Source organism: Rana temporaria, chromosome 2 (genome assembly GCF_905171775.1).
Source record: "Rana temporaria chromosome 2, aRanTem1.1, whole genome shotgun sequence".
In the NCBI taxonomy this organism is placed as follows: domain Eukaryota; kingdom Metazoa; phylum Chordata; class Amphibia; order Anura; family Ranidae; genus Rana; species Rana temporaria.
This window is the reverse complement of record NC_053490.1, coordinates 355653340-355672641: the sequence shown is the minus strand read 5'-3', so window position 1 is coordinate 355672641 and position 19302 is coordinate 355653340. Positions and strand designations below refer to the sequence as shown.

Here is a 19302-nt window from a genome sequence, read left to right as displayed (position 1 = left end):
ATTTTGCAAAAACGTTTGATACAGTTCCCCACACATGGCTCATGTGTAAGGTAAAGTCTACAGGATTGGAAATATCAGTTTGTAAATGGATAGAAAACTGGCTAAAAAACAGAATTCAGAGAGTAGTGGTTAATGATTCTTACTCTGAATGGTCTAAGGTTATCAGTGGTGTAATGTTGGGACCCTTACTTTTTAATATCTTTATAAATGATATTGGGTCTGAGATCAAAATTTCTGTCTTTACAGGATGTCGCCAATTTATAAGCTGACCTCAATGCTCTGTCTAATTGGGCAACTAAGTGGCAGATGAGGTTTAATGTTGATAAATGTAAAGTTATGCACTTGGGGGCTAAGAATATGCATGCATCATACATACTAGGGGGAGTACAACTGGAGGGATGCGTAGTGGAGAAGGATCTGGGTTTTTTGGTAGATCATAAACTCAATAATGGCATGCAATGCCAAGCTGCGGCTTCCAAAGCGAGCAAAGTCCTTTCTTGTATTAAGAGAGGTATGGACTCCAGAGAGAGAGATATAATTTTGCCCCTGTACAAATCATTAGTAAGACCTCATTTGGAATATGCAGTTCAGTTTTGGGCTCCAGTTCTCAAGAGGGATATTGGGGAACTGGAGAAAGTGCAGAGAAGGGCAACCAAACTGATAAGAGGCATGGAGGAGCTCAGCTATGAGGAAATATTAGAGGAACTGAATTTATTCACTCTTGAGAAGAGGAGATTAAGGGGAGATATAATCAACATGTACAAATATATATGGGGTCCATATAGTGAACTTGGTGTTGCTTTATTCACTTTACGGTCAACACTGAGGACAAGGGGACACTCTTTACGTCTAGAGGAAAAGAGATTTCACCTCCAAATACGGAAAGGTTTCTTCACAGTAAGAGCTGTGAAAATGTAGAATAGACTCCCTGCAGAGGTGGTTCTGGCCAGCTCAGTAAAGTGCTTTAAGAAAGGCCTGGATACTTTCCTAAATGTACGTAATATAACTGGGTACTAACATTTATAGGTAAAGTTGATCCAGGGAATATCCGATTGCCTCATGGAGGATCAGGAAGGAATTTTTTCCCCTGCTGTAGCAAATTGGATCATGCTTTGCTGGGGTTTTTTGCCTTCCTCTGGATCAACTGTGGGTATAGAATTGGGTATATGTGATTGTATGATATTATTATTATTTTATTTCTTATGGTTGAACTTGATGGACTTGTGTCTTTTTTCAACCTAACTATGTAACCTCATCAGAGGTTCCTGTGGTTCTTTTCCAGTTTGTGGCTCTGCCCTTTGGACTTGCCACAGCACCCCATGTGTTTTACAAATGTCCTAGCACCAGCCGAGGGACTCTTGGTGCTTGGAGACTTAGATGACCTCCTGGTCAAAGATCACTCACTGTAGGCCCTAGAACAGTGTGTGTAGCCTGCACAGTGCGGTATTTAGAAAACCTGGGTTGGGTCATAAATATCAAAGTCAGCCCTGAGGTCTGATCCTAGATGCGGTCCAGGCAAGGATATTTTTGCCATCCTGTAAAACGTGCCCTGAAGGATCAGGTGCGTTAGGTAAGGGGCATTAGGCAACCCTCCATTTGGCTCTGTATGAGTCTTCTAGGAAGGATGGTGCCCTCCTTCGAGGCAGTTCCCTAAGCCCAGTTTAATTCTAGGTCTATACAACAAGACAGGAGAGTGCTAGCCCCGGATTACCCCATGTCCTTATCTCCCCAGGCACACTTACGCCTAAGCTTGTAGTTGCAAGATCAGGACCTACGAATGGGAAGATCCTTCCTCCTGGTGTCTTGGATAGTGCTGACCACAGACCCCAGTCTCTTAGGCTGGGGAGCCTACAGAAAATATATTTTCCTGCGCTGGTGCAGAGGGCCTTGGTAAGGGTGGTAGTATTTCTTAATGTTGTATATGTGAAGAGATCATGCAAGCCCCGCTGCCTATGCAGACTAGGGGAAGTCCGAAATATTATGTGAAAACGGAAAAGAAAGGCGCGTGGCCTGTTGTATGAATAATTGAAACAAAGAGTTTATTGTAAACGCAAAGAATATATACAAGGAAATAATACATATTCGTACATATAGGTAAGAGCATGTTAACCACTTCCCGACCGCCGCATGTAGATATACGTCGGTAGAATGGCACATACAGGCACATTGGCGTACCTGTACGTCCCTGCCTAGACGTGGGTCGGGGGTCCGATCGGGACCCCCCCACGCTACATGCGGCGGTCGGATTCCCGCGGGGAGCGATCCGGGACGACGGCGCGATCGCTCCCCGGAGCTGAAGAACGGGGAGAGCCGTATGTAAACACGGCTTCCTCGTGCTTCACTGTGGCGGCTGCATCGATCGAGTGATCCCTTTTATAGGGAGACTCGATTGATGACGTCAGTCCTACAGCCACACCCCCCTACAGTGGTGAACCATAACTCCTACAGTGCCCCCTGTGGTTAACTCCCAAACTGCAACTGTCATTTTCACAATAAACAATGCAATTTAAATGTATTTTTGCTGTGAAAATGACAATGGTCCCAAAAATGTGTCAAATTTGTCCGTAGTGTCCCCCATAATGTCGCAGTCACGAAAAAAATCGCTGATCGCCGCCATTAGTAGTAAAAAAAAATAATAATAAAACTATCCCCAATTTTGTAAACGCTATAAATTTTGCACAAACCAATCGATAAACGCTTATTGCGATTTTTTTTACCAAAATTAGGTAGAAGAATAAATATCGGCCTAAACTGAGGAAAAAAAAAAATTTATATATGTTTTTGGGGGATATTTATTATAGCAAAAAGTAAAAAATATTGCATTTTTTTCAAAATTGTCGCTCTATTTTTGTTTATAGCGCAAAAAAATAAAAACCGCAGAGATGATCAAATACCACCAAAAGAAAGCTCTATTTGTGGGGAAAAAAGGACGCCAAATTTTGTTTGGGAGCCACGTCGCATGACCGCGCAATTGTCTGTTAAAGCGACGCAGTGCCGAATTGTAAAAACCCCTTGGGTCATTTAGCAGCATATTGGTCCGGTCCTTAAGTGGTTAAACATTTAGTAGATTAATATATGCTGTTGTCCCCACAAGGAATACTCAAATAGTTGGCTAATGCGTTTCAAGGGTTATCCTCTTCATCAGAGCCTTAGAGGGCCAAATTTAGTCTGTGTTTATGTGTATAAAAGTAGACATAGATAGAGGAAGCTGGATTGGTAGTGTACCACTACATAGGTGGTATAGTGTTGCGGGCAAATTCTCTTTCGCTGTAAGGGGGTATCTTTCTACATCTCAGGACTCGAAATAGAATAAAAATAAACACCAGACAGATATAGATAGAAGTGGCTAATGACAGATGTAAGAATCATATATAACATATAATAAATATATTGCGCTAAACTGAAAAAAACAAACTAAATAATGAGGCAGCCAACACAACAAAGTATAATTGTGAAAAAAGTGTAGACAACAAGTGCAGCGCCAATTAAAGAACCACCTGGGTGGTGGATCTTTGGTAACAACCTAATAGATATCAGACTATGGTTAATAGTATGTTGAACAGGAGCAACCCTACTCCTCCAATCATATACCACCACAGCCGTAAATGAAAAAAACGTGATTCTGTGCAGTTATAACACCTAAACTTTTTTTAAAACATCATCATGTGTGACATGTTAAATGAATATTCTGTGAATATCAAAAATTGTGATACATATAGTCCCATTAAATCGAGAGAACAGTCTATACACCGTGAAGGTAACAAGAATGCAATTTTCCCTCAGGTAGACGTGGACAAGATGTTTCCGTATATATACAATCCCCGGAATATAGAAAGGTGAGGTACTCTTACTGGATGGAGTGGACCCACAATTCACTGTACGGCGGGGGGTCACAAAGGCTCTATGGGCCGATTGCCCTCCCTGGTCACCGTCTCAATCCCCTTAGTTGGTTACCCCAGACGTAATTCCTATCGGATACCCTCAGGATGCACCCGTGGCCAGATATCACACTCCAATCCAGATTCCGTAAGAGGTATAATACACCAATGTGTTCCAATCAGGGGGAAAAAGGAAAAAAGCTCCTCATAGTGTAAAATTTTTATAAAATTCCAAAAAATCACACTGAAATCCTGCAAAGTTCACATCCAAATCCACATCAACACAAAAAAATATTTTTCTCAAACAGTCACCCACAATAGGTACATGGGTAACAGATGTTATCAAGCAATGCGCAGTAAGGAAATGGTAAGGACCAGTGTACCCGACCGGTTTAGTCTCAAACAGACTTCTACGGGGGTGTACAGCTTGTGGTCTCTTAAATAGAGACCACAAGCCTACTCACGTGAGACCCCATTCTCCTTCGCCGCATTGACTCGGCGTGTGTGTCAAAACATTCCCACTTCCGCCTTCTCCCAGAAACGTGCGTTCCAGGGACCGGAAGTAGGTGTGGGAAGAGCATCCTCGTTAAACTACTCATTGTGCTCTATTGGGTCCCTGCGAGTCCTATCCCCATTAGGGGATATTGGATGCCTCCCTCCCAATCTCCTCCCTGGATGGGTGGGAGGAGAGACTTGGAGCGCTACGCGCCGACATGCGCAGTGTGCAGCTTCCGCGAATTCCCGCGGGCGTACATCAACTCGCGCGAGAAAGTAATGGCGTCACGCGCTACGTCCATCCCAGCGTGCGCTCGGTATGCGCAACGTGTGCAATCCCCGTGATACGGGAGCGCGATGACGTAATGCGTTCCATCCATACTCAGCATGGGTTCCATAGGGGTTCACAGGACATCACAAGACACAGGAGGCTGTAACTAGGTAACACCTACCAAGCAGATCATCCCCCTACAGAGCACTAATCAGATAAAAGGCTAATAAATCACTGCAAAGAAAACCTCACTCAGTGGAATATATCAGCTCATTGAAAAACTGTTTATCCACCTATGTTCATAGGTACTGCAGAAAGTGGGAATAATGTTTAATAACGAGATCGGTCTCACGGGAAGTGGATTGTGGTTAGACAAGAACATTACTCAATATCACAACCAATTAAAAAGTAATGAAAACATTTAAAAAATCTAAAATTCTAAAAAAGGAGGTGAGAAATTCAATCATAAATGTCCTAGATGTATCAACCACCCTGAATGTGTGTGTGTGATAGTACAGTTCCCTGTCCTGGTAGGGTCGCCCAGGACTCTCAAATAGGCAGGAATCTCTAATCCTGGGACCGGGTTTTGGAAACAGCCAGGAGTCTGGCTGGTTGATTGAACAGGTGGTTCCTGGGCTTATAGTAGAGTCAGGACCAGTGTTCTGGACTCCACCCTCCCGAGAAGTCCAGGCAAGCAAGGGAGAAGCATGCATGTCTGCATGGTATAGACAAAGCTGTGGGCTGAGCAGCACAGAAGCTGAGAGCACAGAGAAAGGTACAGTGATTTGTACAGGTACTTTGGTACGTGGCCAAGAGGGCTGAAGTGTAAGCCTAAGGGGCTGTATTTCTGAAGAGAGCCAAGTGGCTCGGCATTTTCGGTTGACTATTTCTTTATTGCTGTAGCAACTTGAAACCCCCTGCGTGGGAAATTCTGGATGGATGTTTTTCTTTCTTTTAATAAAAGTGGGTCAACAAACCCTTAAAAAGCACAACTGGCGTGGACTCTGCTCACTGGTATGCTCTACCCACATGCTAAATAACCCCAACGTTACAATTGGTGCTCAAAGCGGGCATGGCCTGAAGATCCTTGCAAATACCAGTGAGCTATTTCCAGAAACTGCATAATCTGTGTGTGTGCAGGTGAGGAGAACCTGCAAGAGATAGGTGACTAGCCTAAAATAGACAGTGCTCTAATTTGTTGCTAAACTGTGCAAATTTTGTTTCGGAGTGATTGTGAGTATGGGGCGATCAAGGCGCCTAAAAGAAGCAAGGATGGCTGAGATGATAGATGGAGCTCTGAGGCTGGAGGGGTTGTTACTGCTTGATCGAACCCCATACATGCCTGAACAGAGTTTTCCAAGGGAAAAGAGGGCTGCTGTTGTCCCTAGCAACCCTGGTGCAATGAGTGCACAGACGTCTAATGTGGAGCATCCACCAGCGTTTGAATCTGCAGTGGATTGGTGCAAGCGACACCTGGCAGGATTGGACCAAGCTAAAGTGGAAGGCAAGCCAACCTTTGATAAAAAGAGAGATCTGCCAAATGTCCATGCCTGGGAGAGGGGTGTTGTTGCCCCTTGCAACGCTGCTGCAGTTAAACCAGCAGCTGTTGTGAAAATTGTGAAAGTGACACAGCTTGAGACAGGGTCCAGCAGATGCAGTGTGGGAAACCCTGACAAGACAGGAAACCAAGTGTGCTGTTTGCGGTGCAGCGAGTGGGGGCATGCAGTCTCCAAGTGCCCTTTGTCCCTGGCTCCAATGCAAAGCTACCTAGCAAAACAAAGGTCTGCAAAGCCTGTGTTATGTGCCAGAAGAGAGGCTGACCAAAAGCCAGGACGGAGAGTGGTTGCCCATAGCAACACAGAGGAGGCCAGTCGGGCTGTCTGTGGACCATGGTGTGTGCTTGCCTTCAAGGGGCATGACAAGTGGCTCCCGGAGGAGCCAATACAGCATGTTGGAGAGAACCGGCAAAGCTCTGCAGGGAGAGTGCAATCTCCCATGACAACAAGAGTGGAAGTTGTGCCTGGAGAGAGGAGCTGCAGTCCTCACAAAGAGCCCTGTGCATTCTTGCCTGCTGCGATTTCATCCTGTGGCCACCAGGGGGAGTTGGCCAGTAAATGTGCGGCTGAGGACTGTTTTCTTAAGACAACGTACTCAATTGAAGATGGTGACCCCAACTACTGTGGTGGGTAAGACTGTCTTTAATGAAATGATGGCTGGGACTGCTGATTGCAGGTATAAAAGAACTGGTTACGAGACTGTCCATGATGATGTGAGAGTAACCCCAGTTAGTGGGGCCACTAAATGTGTGCTTGAAGAGGACTTCTCCCTACCCAGTGGGAATGCAGGTGTTAAAGTCCAAACAGAACCTGTATTGATGACTAAAAGTGTTGTGTCTAATGTCTGCCAGTCTCAAGTAGGCAGTGGGCTAGGACAGCCTGCAAAAACTAAAAATGCTATAAGTGTTATTGTTAATAAAAAGTTTTCTGCTGTTGGGAAAACCCCAGGTTCTTTCAGAGCAAAAGCTGTTGTCACAAATGGGCCGTTGCCTGTAGCAACTGATGGTAAGACCGCACAGTTGTCCCCAGAAATCTCCAGGGAACTTCATGTATTGAAGTCGGAGGTTGCCATGGACAACTGGTATGTCACTGGTGGGACAGAGTGGAACTGTACCGTGTTAATGGTAATGTGTTAGTGCAATCTGCCAGTACTAAAAATGTGCAGGTAAATGGTAGGTTAAAACAACATGTGAAAAATGCAAAGATGTGTGAGGCTTATGAAGCGCCGCCCGAGCAAGGTGGTGGTTGTGGTGTATTGCAACCTGTGGTGCTGGAACATGTGTTACCGAAGTCTGCCATGATTTGTAATTTGGGTAATGAATCTGCAACTAAACCCATTTGTTCTAATGTGTGTCCTTGGGCGGATGGATCAGGGCTAAGGAGCGCCGATGAATGGAGCACAGCTACAACAGATTGGGATAAAAATCTAATGTCCCTGATAGATGAGGCTTTAATGCATAAAAGTAATGTGGACAAAGTTTCTGCTGTGCCAGCAGGAGGGATGGCAGAACAGCTTATACCTGAGGGCGCGGTGGCTGCTGCAGGGGTTAACCCTCGTGAGAAATATGGACCACATAAGGGCGAGCACACAGCAGACACTTTGTCCGCAACCTACAAAAATGATGCTGACGTGGTGTGTCAAAGTGATGTTGTCAATGGTAATGTGAAGCAGTTCATTGGTGCTGAACCTGAGAAGTTGGGTGTGAGTCAAACACCTGGCAGTGCTCTGGTAGAGCACCAGGCTGTGGTCGTCTCCAGCTGGGAGAAGGTTTCATTAAACCTTGCAACCTCTCGCGTCTCAGCAAGTGAGTCTGTCTGCATTCCCAGTGTCAGGAAAGTCCCCAGGAAGGACTTCAATCCAAAGCCAAGGGTATGGTTTCTAACAAAAGTGTTAAAGGAGATTCTTAAACTTTGGGATGTACAGCCAGTCTATACTGGGGTGTCTCCACCACAGTCAGACAGTCTGGTACTGTGGAGTACCATTAGGTGGACCCCTGAGTGGCACAAAGGAAGACAAGACAAAAATGTTTTATTTATGACTGTATTACTAGTGTTAAAAGTCGCCTCTAGGTATGCTGATGGGTTACTTCCTGTACAAGAGGTTTATGGGAGAGGCTTTGGCAAAAAAGTGTCTGAGGTTTCACCACCTAACAGCCAGGTAGAATGCATTTCTGCTGCTATGGTTCAAGATAGTACTGGTCAGTTGTCGGTGAAGGGCATGTATGCTATTCCAGTGGTACTATCACATGAGATGGAAGGGCCAAGTGTGGACCAGAAAGCAGCAGGAATCCTAACTGGGGCCCAACCGAAGGTGGTTAAAGAGACTGGGGTCCCCAGTCCAATGTTTGGTTTAGGTGACAAACGGATAAGAAGTGCAGTAGGAATTGTATGTGGATCTGTTATATTCTAAAATCCCTTCCGGAAGGATTTTATAAAGAATATATATATTCTTGTTAATATGAATGAATGTGAGACTGTTTGAGCTATTAATTTTCTTGTGTAAATTCGCTGGATTCGATATTTGAAACTCCAAAAACGTATAAGTTTGAATATGAAATATATATATATGTTCATTTGAAATGTTTAATGTTTTAAGTAAAGAATTGTATTTGATTGGAATGTGTTCTCCTATTGAGGTAATTCATATGGCTGTTTCTCAGTGATTGATTAGTTAGGCCACATTCTGTTTAGACTGTGATTTTAGCTGCGTAGACCTTTCACCTTTTCTTACCTAAACAAGCCATTTCCTCTTGAGATCTACAGAATATTTAGACTAGGTTCTCAGGAGACATTTCCTATGTAAAGGTTGAGATAGATGTAAAACAGATGTTGTATCAGGTTTTCATTTTAAGTCACACCCTTTTGGGAGGGTATTTGTCTGAGCGCGAAATTCAGACAAAGAAATGTCTTTGATATATAAACTATAGGTCTGAGGGCTTTGGTAGCTTTCTCCTATTCAGCCACCAAGAAGAAGCTCACATTGACAGACATTCATTTTGCAAACATACGGAAGCAAGTCTTGGAACACACATCTGATTCATTTGAAATTCTTATTTTTTGAACTCTTATTTGAAGCTATTTGATACATTTAAACTGTTTTTGTACTTATGTTAAGTGTGTACATTAAACACACGTTTTTTTATTCACGAATCTGTCTCACGATCGATTTAATAGCAGTAAGTGTGCTATTTAAATATAAGTCAAGTTATCAACTTTATTTCAGGATCAGACGAGAGCTTGTCTCTTCAGGTGGATAAAAATACAGAGGGCATCAGAACAGGTCAAGTGGTAGGACAGCTGCCTGCGGAGAGGGTGAACCCCGGGGAGGTGACGTCCTCTGAGGTTCCCGTGGGTGATGGCAACCCTCTAGTATGTGTGCCCTCTGCAGACTCTGCCCTAGCAAATGCTGAAAAAAAGGCATTGGTGACTTTTGCAACATTGAGAGGTGTAAAGTTGGTTTGAATATGTATATCAATGATGAACCAAATAATGTGTTAAAGGTACATGACAGTGTGGTGGCCAAAGGTATTGGGAAACCTGGGAACCTGAAGCGTGGAGGCAGAAGGGTTGGTAGAAAGACCAGGGTGCCCTGTTTAAATTTCAAAAGTGGAAGTGCTTATGGAACCCCAAAAGAAGAGGGAGAAGGCTGAGTGTAGGGAAATATAGCTTGTTAAGATCCAGGGTGGGACGTACCTGGAAGTGCACCCGAAAAAAAGGTTGGGCCTATGTGGTTGACAGCCAGCACAGAGGTGTCCCAACCATGATGATGGGTGCTGGTGTTCCTCCCTCTGGATCGAAACAAAGGGGGGGGGGGGTTATTTGATAGTACAGTTCCCTGTCCTGGTAAGGGTCGCCCAGGACTCTCAAATAGGCAGGAATCTCCAATCCTGGGACCGGGTTTTGGAAACAGCCAGGAGTCTGGCTGGTTGATTGAACAGGTGGTTCCTGGGCTTATAGTAGAGTCAGGACCAGTGTTCTGGACTCCACCCTCCCGAGGAGTCCAGGCAAGCAAGGGAGACGCATGCATGTCTGCATGGTATAGACAAGAGGACCCAAAGCTGTGGGCTAAGCAGCACAGAAGCTGAGAGCACAGAGAAAGGTACAGTGATTTGTACAGGTACTTTGGTACGTGGCCAAGAGGGCTGAAGTGTAAGGGGCTGTATTTCTGAAGAGAGCCAAGTGGCTCGGCATTTTCGGTTGACTATTTCTTTATTGCTGTAGCAACTTGAAACCCCCTGCATGGGAAATTCTGGATGGATGTTTTTCTTTCTTTTAATAAAAGTGGGTCAACAAACCCTTAAAAAGCACAACTGGCATGGACTTGTGCTTTTTACCAGTGTATGCTCTACCCAGATGCTAAATAACCCCAACGTTACAGTATGTATGTATATATATATATATATATATATATATATATATATATATATATATATATATATATATAATAACATATCTAAAAAAATAAATATATATATATATATATGTATATACAGAAAACACATGTAAAATATATATATACATACATATATAGATGCGCATATCGACATGTCACATGAACATATGCAGAGAGACGCACGTGCACACACATAAGTACATATGCGTAATTTAAAAGTAGTAATAGTAATAATGGTGATAATACAAAAAGTGCCTACAAGTGCCTTCTTTTGATGTAATACACTGCTTGTATGGGGCCATATGCAAATGCACAAACCCGCGCACATACGTGTATAAGGTGCCAACTGTGCTTTAATGAATAAATGCAGAAACAGGCATGAGTGGCTAGATGCATACTTCTATGGTAGTGCAGATGCCAAAAACCCATTTGGGTGAGAGCACTTGGAAACATGCATGTTAAAATCGCAATAATGGAAAACAGGAAAATGTATATAAATAAATGGTATGGAGGAGCGACCCTAGAGGGGCTCAGGGCAGATGGTCAAGGGCAGAGCAGAGCCTGCCCATCAACATCCTGGAGTTGCAGGGTGGTAAGTCTGGCCCTATGGTCCTGGGCGGTGGAGCTTCAGGACTGCCCTATCAGGGTTTAGTCCAACAATGCCACAGCAGTAGCCTGTGTCAACCACCAAGGTGGTACCTGGAGCTGCTCAACTCAGGACGAGGTGGACCACATATTAGCCTGGGCAGAGGGACATGTGCCAGTTCTATCAGCGGTCCATATACTGGGGGTAGAGAACTGGAAGGCAGATTACCTCAGCCGCCAGCAGATCTGTCCGGGGGAATGGTTCCTACACCCAAACAGGTTTCGGGAAATTTGCCAGCAATGGGGATGGCCAGATGTCGATCTATTGGCATCCAGGTTCAACAACAAGCTAAATCAGTTTGTGTTTAGAACGAGGGATCCCCTGGCAATCGGAGCAGATGCTCTGGTAGTCTCATGGAGCCAGTTCTTTCTGGTGTTTATGCTTTCCCCCGATCCCTCTCCTTCCACATTTGTTGCGCAGGATACGGGGAGAAGGGGGTTCCAGTCATCCTGGTGGCACTGGCCTGGCCCAGAAGGCCCTGGTTCCCAGAGATCATGAGTTTGACAATAGACGGGCCATGGACACTTCCGCGCCACCCTGCCCTGACCTACTTTCACATGGTTCTATATTCCACCCCAATTTACAGTCTCTAAATTTGACAGCATGGCTATTGAGGCCAGGGTGTTGAAGGATCGTTCCATCTCGGGACCGGTGATGTCTACCCTAGTAAATGTCAGGAAAGCAGTCACTAGGAAGATCTACTATAAGGTCTGGAAGACTTGTATTGCTTGATGTGAAGCCAGAAAATGGCATCCTCAGAAACACGTGATTGGGAGAGTTCTCTTTTCTACAGTCGGCTGCGGAAATCAGATTGGTTTTGAGTACAATCAGGGGTCAGATTTTGGCATTGTCGGTATTCTTTCAAAAACCTTTAGCCTCCCATTCTCTGGTCCGAACCTTTATGCAGGGGGAAACTTGTTTGCTTCCCACCATTAGGTCACCTATGTGTCCTTGGAACTTAAATCTGATGCTGTCTTTGATACAGAAACGACCACTTGAGCCTATCAAGGAAATTCCATTAGTCTGGTTGTCACGCAAACTAGCCTTCCTGATGGCCTTAACCTCGTCTAGAAGGGTGTCGGAGTTGGCGGCCCTTTCATGTATTGACCCATACTTGATCCTTCACCATGACAAGGTTGTGTTGTGTCTTATTCTTATTGCGTCTTATTCCATCCTTCTTGCCAAAGGTGGTGTCAGCCTCTCATTGGAATCGGGACATTGTTTTGCTTTCCTTTTTCTCTCCACCATATTCGGCAGAAGAGAGACAACTGTATTCTTTGGATATAGTGCAGACAGTCAGTTTATTTGTCTAGATCTGCAGAGATCCAAAGGATTAGACTCCTTTTTTATTTTGTCAGAAGGACCCAAGAAGGGGCATGTAGCTTCCATTGCCCATTGAGTCCGCCAATTGGTCATTCAGGCCTATGGTCTGAAACTTAAGGCCACCCCTTTAGAGCTCATTCTACTGGGGTGTGGGAACCTCCTGGGCTTTTTGCCATCCGCTATCTGTGGCCCAGATTTGTAAGGCTGCTACTTGGTCTTCAGTGCATACGTTCACAAGATTTTATCAGGTGATTGTTGGCGCAGCCGAGGATTCGACTTTCGACCGTAGTGTACTGCAAAATGCTCAGTTTGCTGTATTATTGCTAAATAGGTTGTTTGTTTTTGTTTTTTGGGAGAGAGCATGTGATCAGCACAGGACCAATCAGGGGGTCGTGACGTCTCTCATAGGACAGCCAGAGGAGAATGAAAACTCCTTCTACAAGCTTTAACCAGTGCTCAGCCAGACACTGATGGAAGTTACAAGACTGCTATATACTGCTGATGAGAGAAGATATTTAGCAGTTTATACTTGCTAAAATTACACTTCCGTGTACTGTGGGAGACCAGATATAGTGAAGCAGGGTCCTGGGTTTAGTAACACTTCAAAACGTTTGTTACCCCACCACTTCAAATTCCTGATTTGTGCCTGCTGTACCATGTACTTGTATGAGAAAGTATTGTGGAAAATATTAATTGTATCAACAGAGCGTGGTCCTATCAATTTGGAACAAGGAATTGGAATAGAAGGCTTGGACTTTTTAGGCACAACCAAACAGATTATAGATATTAAAAATATTTTATTTTACACATAAAGAATATGTTAAAAACATCCACATTGAGAAGTCAATGATTCAAAAAAGTTACACAATGAATATTGTACATAACCAATGGATAACTGTATGGAAACTTGAAGATGAATAACAATCATTTCATGATAATGTCGAATCCAAAAGGAAGGTTATGTAGCAGAAATTCGATGAATAGAATGTCCTAGGATCTATTTGTTGCACGCCTTGCGCTTCTTCAGGAGCATCAACTAGTACAGCATATGGAATAATATGGAATAATGTGGACACAGCTTAAGAACAGGTTAAAGTGCAGCGAGCTTGAGCTAAGAACGGCTAATAGGGAATAATATTGTGGTAATCCTGGCAAAATGATGCGTCTAGGGGATCAAGGAGTGTAAAGCACTGGAATAGCTAGAAAGGATAAAATAGAAAAACTGGGGGTGGATGCCCCCTGAATGGAGTAACCCCGAATAGCCAAACACACGCTTAAGTACATCCCCAGTAGAGGATCAGTATTTACTTAGACCTTCAAGAAGTGTAATAAAGCCCATTGATTTCCTAGAGGGCTAGATGTGTGGCTGTCACAGTTGTAGCCTGAATACTAATAGGCATCGCATGAACCTTAATGTAAGAAAATCCTAATAACAGGATCAGCCCCGCTCAGATAGTAACACCTGTCGCATGTAGCTCATGCCCTCTAGAAAATCAATAGATTAATATTATTCCCCATTAGCTGTTCTAGTCTTTTTGATGCTGCTGAAGAAGCGTAAGACATACAACATGTAGAGCCTAGGACATTCTATTCATCAAATTTCTGCTACATAACCTTACTTCTGGATTCAATATTATAATGAAATGATTGTTATTCATCTTCAAGTTTCCATACAAATATGTACAGTATTGTGTAACTTTTTTGAATCATTGACTTCTCAATGTGGATGTTTTTAATATATTCTTTATATGTATAATAAAATATTTTTTATATCTATAACCTGTTTGGTTGTGCCTAAAAAGTCCAAGCCTTCTATTCCAATTCCTTGTGAGAAAGTATTGTGTTCTCTTGGTATTGCTTGCGTTAAGTGAAATCCCTGTTGTTCCTTTTAGTCCCCTTGCATGCCTATTAAAACTGACCACACTAAGCAGGAGAACACACTGTGGTCAGTTCTCTAGCTGTGCTGGGAACTCAGTGTGCTCTCCTCCAATGATCAGATTTGTCCTTACACGCTCTCACTGCACAGCCATTTGCTGGCATGCTTATTGTGCTGCTGCCCCCCACAGTTTGCATGCACCTGAGAACAGAGGGAATGTGATCACTTTAAAAAAAATGGAAAAGAGATACTGTATTTATTGGCGTATAACACTCACTTTTTTACCCCGAAAAGAGAGGGTAAACTGTGCCTGCGTGTTATACGCAGGGGGCTATGGAAAGTTTTTTTCCTGAAACTTTCCTCTTAAAGTTAGGGTGCGTGTTATACACCTGTGCGTGTTATACGCCGATAAATACGGTATTTAAATTTTTTTTTTTATCTATACAAAATTTGTTTCCATTCAATTCCATTTTAAACTAAATGGGTTGTTTTACAAGGTGATCGTTTACAATCACTTTAATGACAAAGTTATAGCCAAGTTTACCAGTTCATGCCAGACATGTTTTAATTTGCAGTGAGTGGGGTTGTACAGTATTGCAATGTATCATGTGATTAAACTGCTTGTATTCATGTATTTCAAATGTTACTACATATAATGAATCGGGGTGAATGATTGTAGAATTTCACAATGAAGAATGGCAAACTCACCATATTTTTTTTTCTCCTTAGAACCATAATGATTCAGAAGCATGACCAGCTGACTGTTGCTGTCCACAAAATGTCCTCTTAAAGCTTTGTGTGAAGACTGAATATGACTCTCCACCTTATTCTACTGGCTGCCGTTTCTGAAGCATGGAGATTATGGCAGCAGCTCCACTGATATATATTTACAAATGCCATGGGCCTTTTTATAGCAATGTTACTTTACGAATATGAATTAAAGTGGAACTTCAGGCAAAATATTTTCTCTAGTCCCTTTTACTCACTTTTGATTTAAACATTTTCATAGATACAGCATCTGGACACACATTTCGGTATGTGTATACCTCTCTTTTCAACGGAAGCTGGTCTAACGACTGCCATACTAAACCAGCATTCGATCAACACATACAGCCAATGACCGCAGCATTGATCAGTGTATTCTGACAGGCAGTGTCACCGCTGTCAGAATACAATAGCACAGCAGGGGGCTACCTGTATTAACGTCACTTGTGTGGATGCGGGGGATCTGACAGTTTTTTTTTTCTGTTCAACCCGATACGTGAAAAAAAAGGTATAACCTGCTTCAGGGGAAAGTTTCCACACAGAAACAAGGACAACAAAAAAATCTTGATTGATATTGCCCAGTTTCGCCAGACTAGAAGAAAAGGATTTGCATGGAGGAAGTGCAGCATAATGCAAAAAGTACACATTGGTATATGGCATGGTGTAATTTTGTATTGAACAAAAATTACTGAGGGTTTTTACAATTTGAAAAATTTAAGTTCCCGATCATGTGTTCTTTGAAACACTTACCGTATTTTTCACTCCATAAGACGCACCAGGGTTTTAGAAGAGGAAAACAAGAAAAAAAAAAAAAGAACCAAATGGTGTACTAAAATATTTAATAAAATATAACAGAATAATGACAAAGAAAATAGCGCTGCGCTGTAGGTGGGGGATGGGAGAGGTGTGTAAAGGAAGTAGGATGGTTTGTGTATGATTATAACAATACAAACAGCATAACATCAAAGGGTGATCAGTGAACTGGTTGACAGAAGTATATCACTTCTATGCATGAGTGCTAATAGGTATCTTCATAAACTCTGTATGGTGAAGTGAAATGAACAATAAAATAAGTGATAAAAGAATGCAATTATAAATATACAGTGTGCGTCACACAGCACCCAAGTGGCTAAGATAAACTAAGCTGAAAAAAACAAAAAACCATGCAGCAGAGCTTATTGATAAAAACGAAAATATAAATAATAATCAAAAGTCCAAAGTAAAATCCAAAATAGGTAGTGCTGGTGTGGATCCCAACATGTAAGGTGAGAAACAGGATGGATATCCAGTGATCCCTTCAGGGTAAGTGAGGATGTCCCCTTACCTTACTGCTGTAAGGTAACAGCATATAGGTCCAATCAAGCTTTCCAAACGTATCTGTGTAGATGGTTATCCAGATAGGCTCCAGATAGGCTCCAATTCAAGGAAACACAGGTCCCTCTTGGTGGTCACGTCTCAGGACGGCCAATGACTCGCACCCAGAGGGATAAAGCACCAATAGTGTGATACCGTTTTTAAAAATTTATTAAGCAGAAAGAATACAAACGGGTACTCACATGGTTTAAGATAAAAACAGGCATATAAACGAGGGAGATAGTTCGCCAACGTCACCTCCAGTACCTCTCGGTGGACTCTTACGCGTATTCGTCACAATGCGTGACTTCCTCAGGACTCCTTAATACATTTTTAAAAACGGTATCACACTATTGGTGCTTTATCCCTCTGAGTGCGAGTCATTGGCCGTCCTGAGACGTGACCACCAAGAGGGACCTGTGTTTCCTTGAATTAGAGCCTATCTGGATAACCATCTACACAGATACGTTTGGAAAGCTTGCTTGGACCTATATGCTGTTACCTTACAGCAGTAAGGTAAGGGGACATCCTCACTTACCCTGAAGGGATCACTGGATATCCATCCTGTTTCTCACCTTACATGTTGGGATCCACACCAGCACTACCTATTTTGGATTTTACTTTGGACTTTTGATTATTATTTATATTTTCGTTTTTATCAATAAGCTCTGCTGCATGGTTTTTTGTTTTTTTCAGCTTAGTTTATCTTAGCCACTTGGGTGCTGTGTGACGCACACTGTATATTTATAATTGCATTCTTTTATCACTTATTTTATTGTTCATTTCACTTCACCATACAGAGTTTATGAAGATACCTATTAGCACTCATGCATAGAAGTGATATACTTCTGTCAACCAGTTCACTGATCACCCTTTGATGTTATGCTGTTTGTATTGTTATAATCATACACAAACCATCCTACTTCTTTTACACACCTCTCCCATCCCCCACCTACAGCGCAGCGCTATTTTCTTTGTCATTATCTTATGGTTTGATACACCCTTCAGTGCCGCAGCTGTAACCCCTTTCCCTCCCCCCCCCCCATTCCCTTTGGTAGCGCGGTAATACCCATTCTTTCACTAGAACAGAATAATATTTCTATTACAATGTAAGGGGGTACCCTACGCTGATCCCCAATGTAACTGGGACATTTACACTGACCTCAATGCAACAGGAGTATTTACATCAACCTCCAATGTAATTGAGACATTTACACTGACCAGCTATGTAACCGGTGTATTTATAGTAACTGTGACGGTATCGGTATGATATCCCCGTCAACGTTCCCTTCTTCCCATAACGAAAATCACCCCAATATTCCACGAGGAGGGATATTCCTGGAGTCGCCCAGAAAGCCACACATGAGACCAGGCTTACTGCTAGAACAAGACAGACTTTAATGTTATATCACACAGCTTATATGTCATTTCCAAAACTGTTACAATGACAAATCTCTGCCCCCCTCACACTGGGGTTTCCATACAGATGATTAGGCAGACACGATGGAGCCGAGTCTGAAAACACATTTTCTTTAGACAATGACATCAAGGACGCTGTTTACTAGTTGTACTGAATACATTAACTAGACAGCTCGACCCCGCATATAGAGATATAATTACCACAATGGAGCAATCAGAATAATTAACACAAGCCACTTAAACACAGATCTCCTTCACACAACACAATAGATCAATTAACCTTTAGAAATAGTGAGGGGACATTAGCACGTCAATAGCCTGTTAGCCGAGGACAATCACACAGGGCAAGCAGGGAGAATTAGACTGAGACATATAGGCAAATGCATCACAATGGCCCCCCTTTTTCTCCCTGCTCCGGCAAACCCGGTTGGACCTTTCCTGGTCCAGTAGGGTTGACGGGTTCAGAGCTTTTAGTCCGAGGTTAACTCCGTTTGGCGTGACTGACCTCCCTTGGCAACTGCTTCAGACTCAGGTATGCCACCGGGTCGTCAGATCACACGCCGGTCAGTCCCCAAGTCTTTGTGCGATCTGCAAAGTCACCAGAAGTCAGTGTGAAGACGGCGAATGGGTCTGTGCGCCGCCATCTAGGTGTCCCACTATGGGAGGGGCAGGTTATGGCTCCGAAGTGACAGTCACAGGAGATTCATAAAAAGAAAAAGTTATATTTGTTGAAATGCTGTAGCACCGGTGCTCAGAGTTCGGGGGGGGGGGGAAATCAGGGCCCCATAGGGTCAGCCACCCTCTGCTCCCTCCGCAGCCGCCAGTTCTCCTCTTTGAGCTTCTCCAGCTCCATCTCCAGTTCATGGAGCCTGGGGGGGTCAGCCTGCTGTGACCTCAGGTGGTTGTTCTCCTCCATGCGGCTTATGCACTCCTCCAGCTCCATGTATTCACGGATCAGCTCCTGCTTGCTCATGTCCTGCAGGCTTTCCACGTGGTCCTTCATCATCCGGAACTGGGTGGTGGTGTAAGGGGCCACCGGTGGGCCCTTGGCGAACATCTCGGCCCGCATCTAGGGCGCCCGCTGCGATTCCGTCTCCTCCAGTCGCTTCTTCTCCTCCCAGGTCCGCTGGTTATATGACTTCCAGGACCTCTTCTTCTTGGAGGGTAGCTGGCGGTGCCTCTTTCTGCCCAGCTCCCTCCAGGGCCCCTCCGGCTCATGGCTGTCGCCCATGACCAGCTGACAATGGTGTTCCCTGTTGTCCGTAATAATAGATTGTACCATGAGGGCTTCGTAAGGGGTGCCTAATGGTTCTTCCTGACCCAGCTC

The 19302-nt window shown here is 43.6% G+C and overlaps 1 protein-coding gene across 1 annotated transcript in view; it reads left to right on the top strand.

The window, feature by feature from the left end:
• Positions 1-15400, top strand: part of LAMTOR5 (late endosomal/lysosomal adaptor, MAPK and MTOR activator 5) — a 306623-nt gene extending 291223 nt beyond the window's left edge. The window contains exon 4 of the mRNA XM_040337603.1: positions 15168-15400. Coding sequence (XP_040193537.1) covers positions 15168-15228 — 61 coding nt within the window. The 3' untranslated portion in view covers positions 15229-15400. The remainder of the gene's footprint in view (positions 1-15167) is intronic.
• The last annotated feature ends 3902 nt before the right edge of the window (positions 15401-19302 follow it).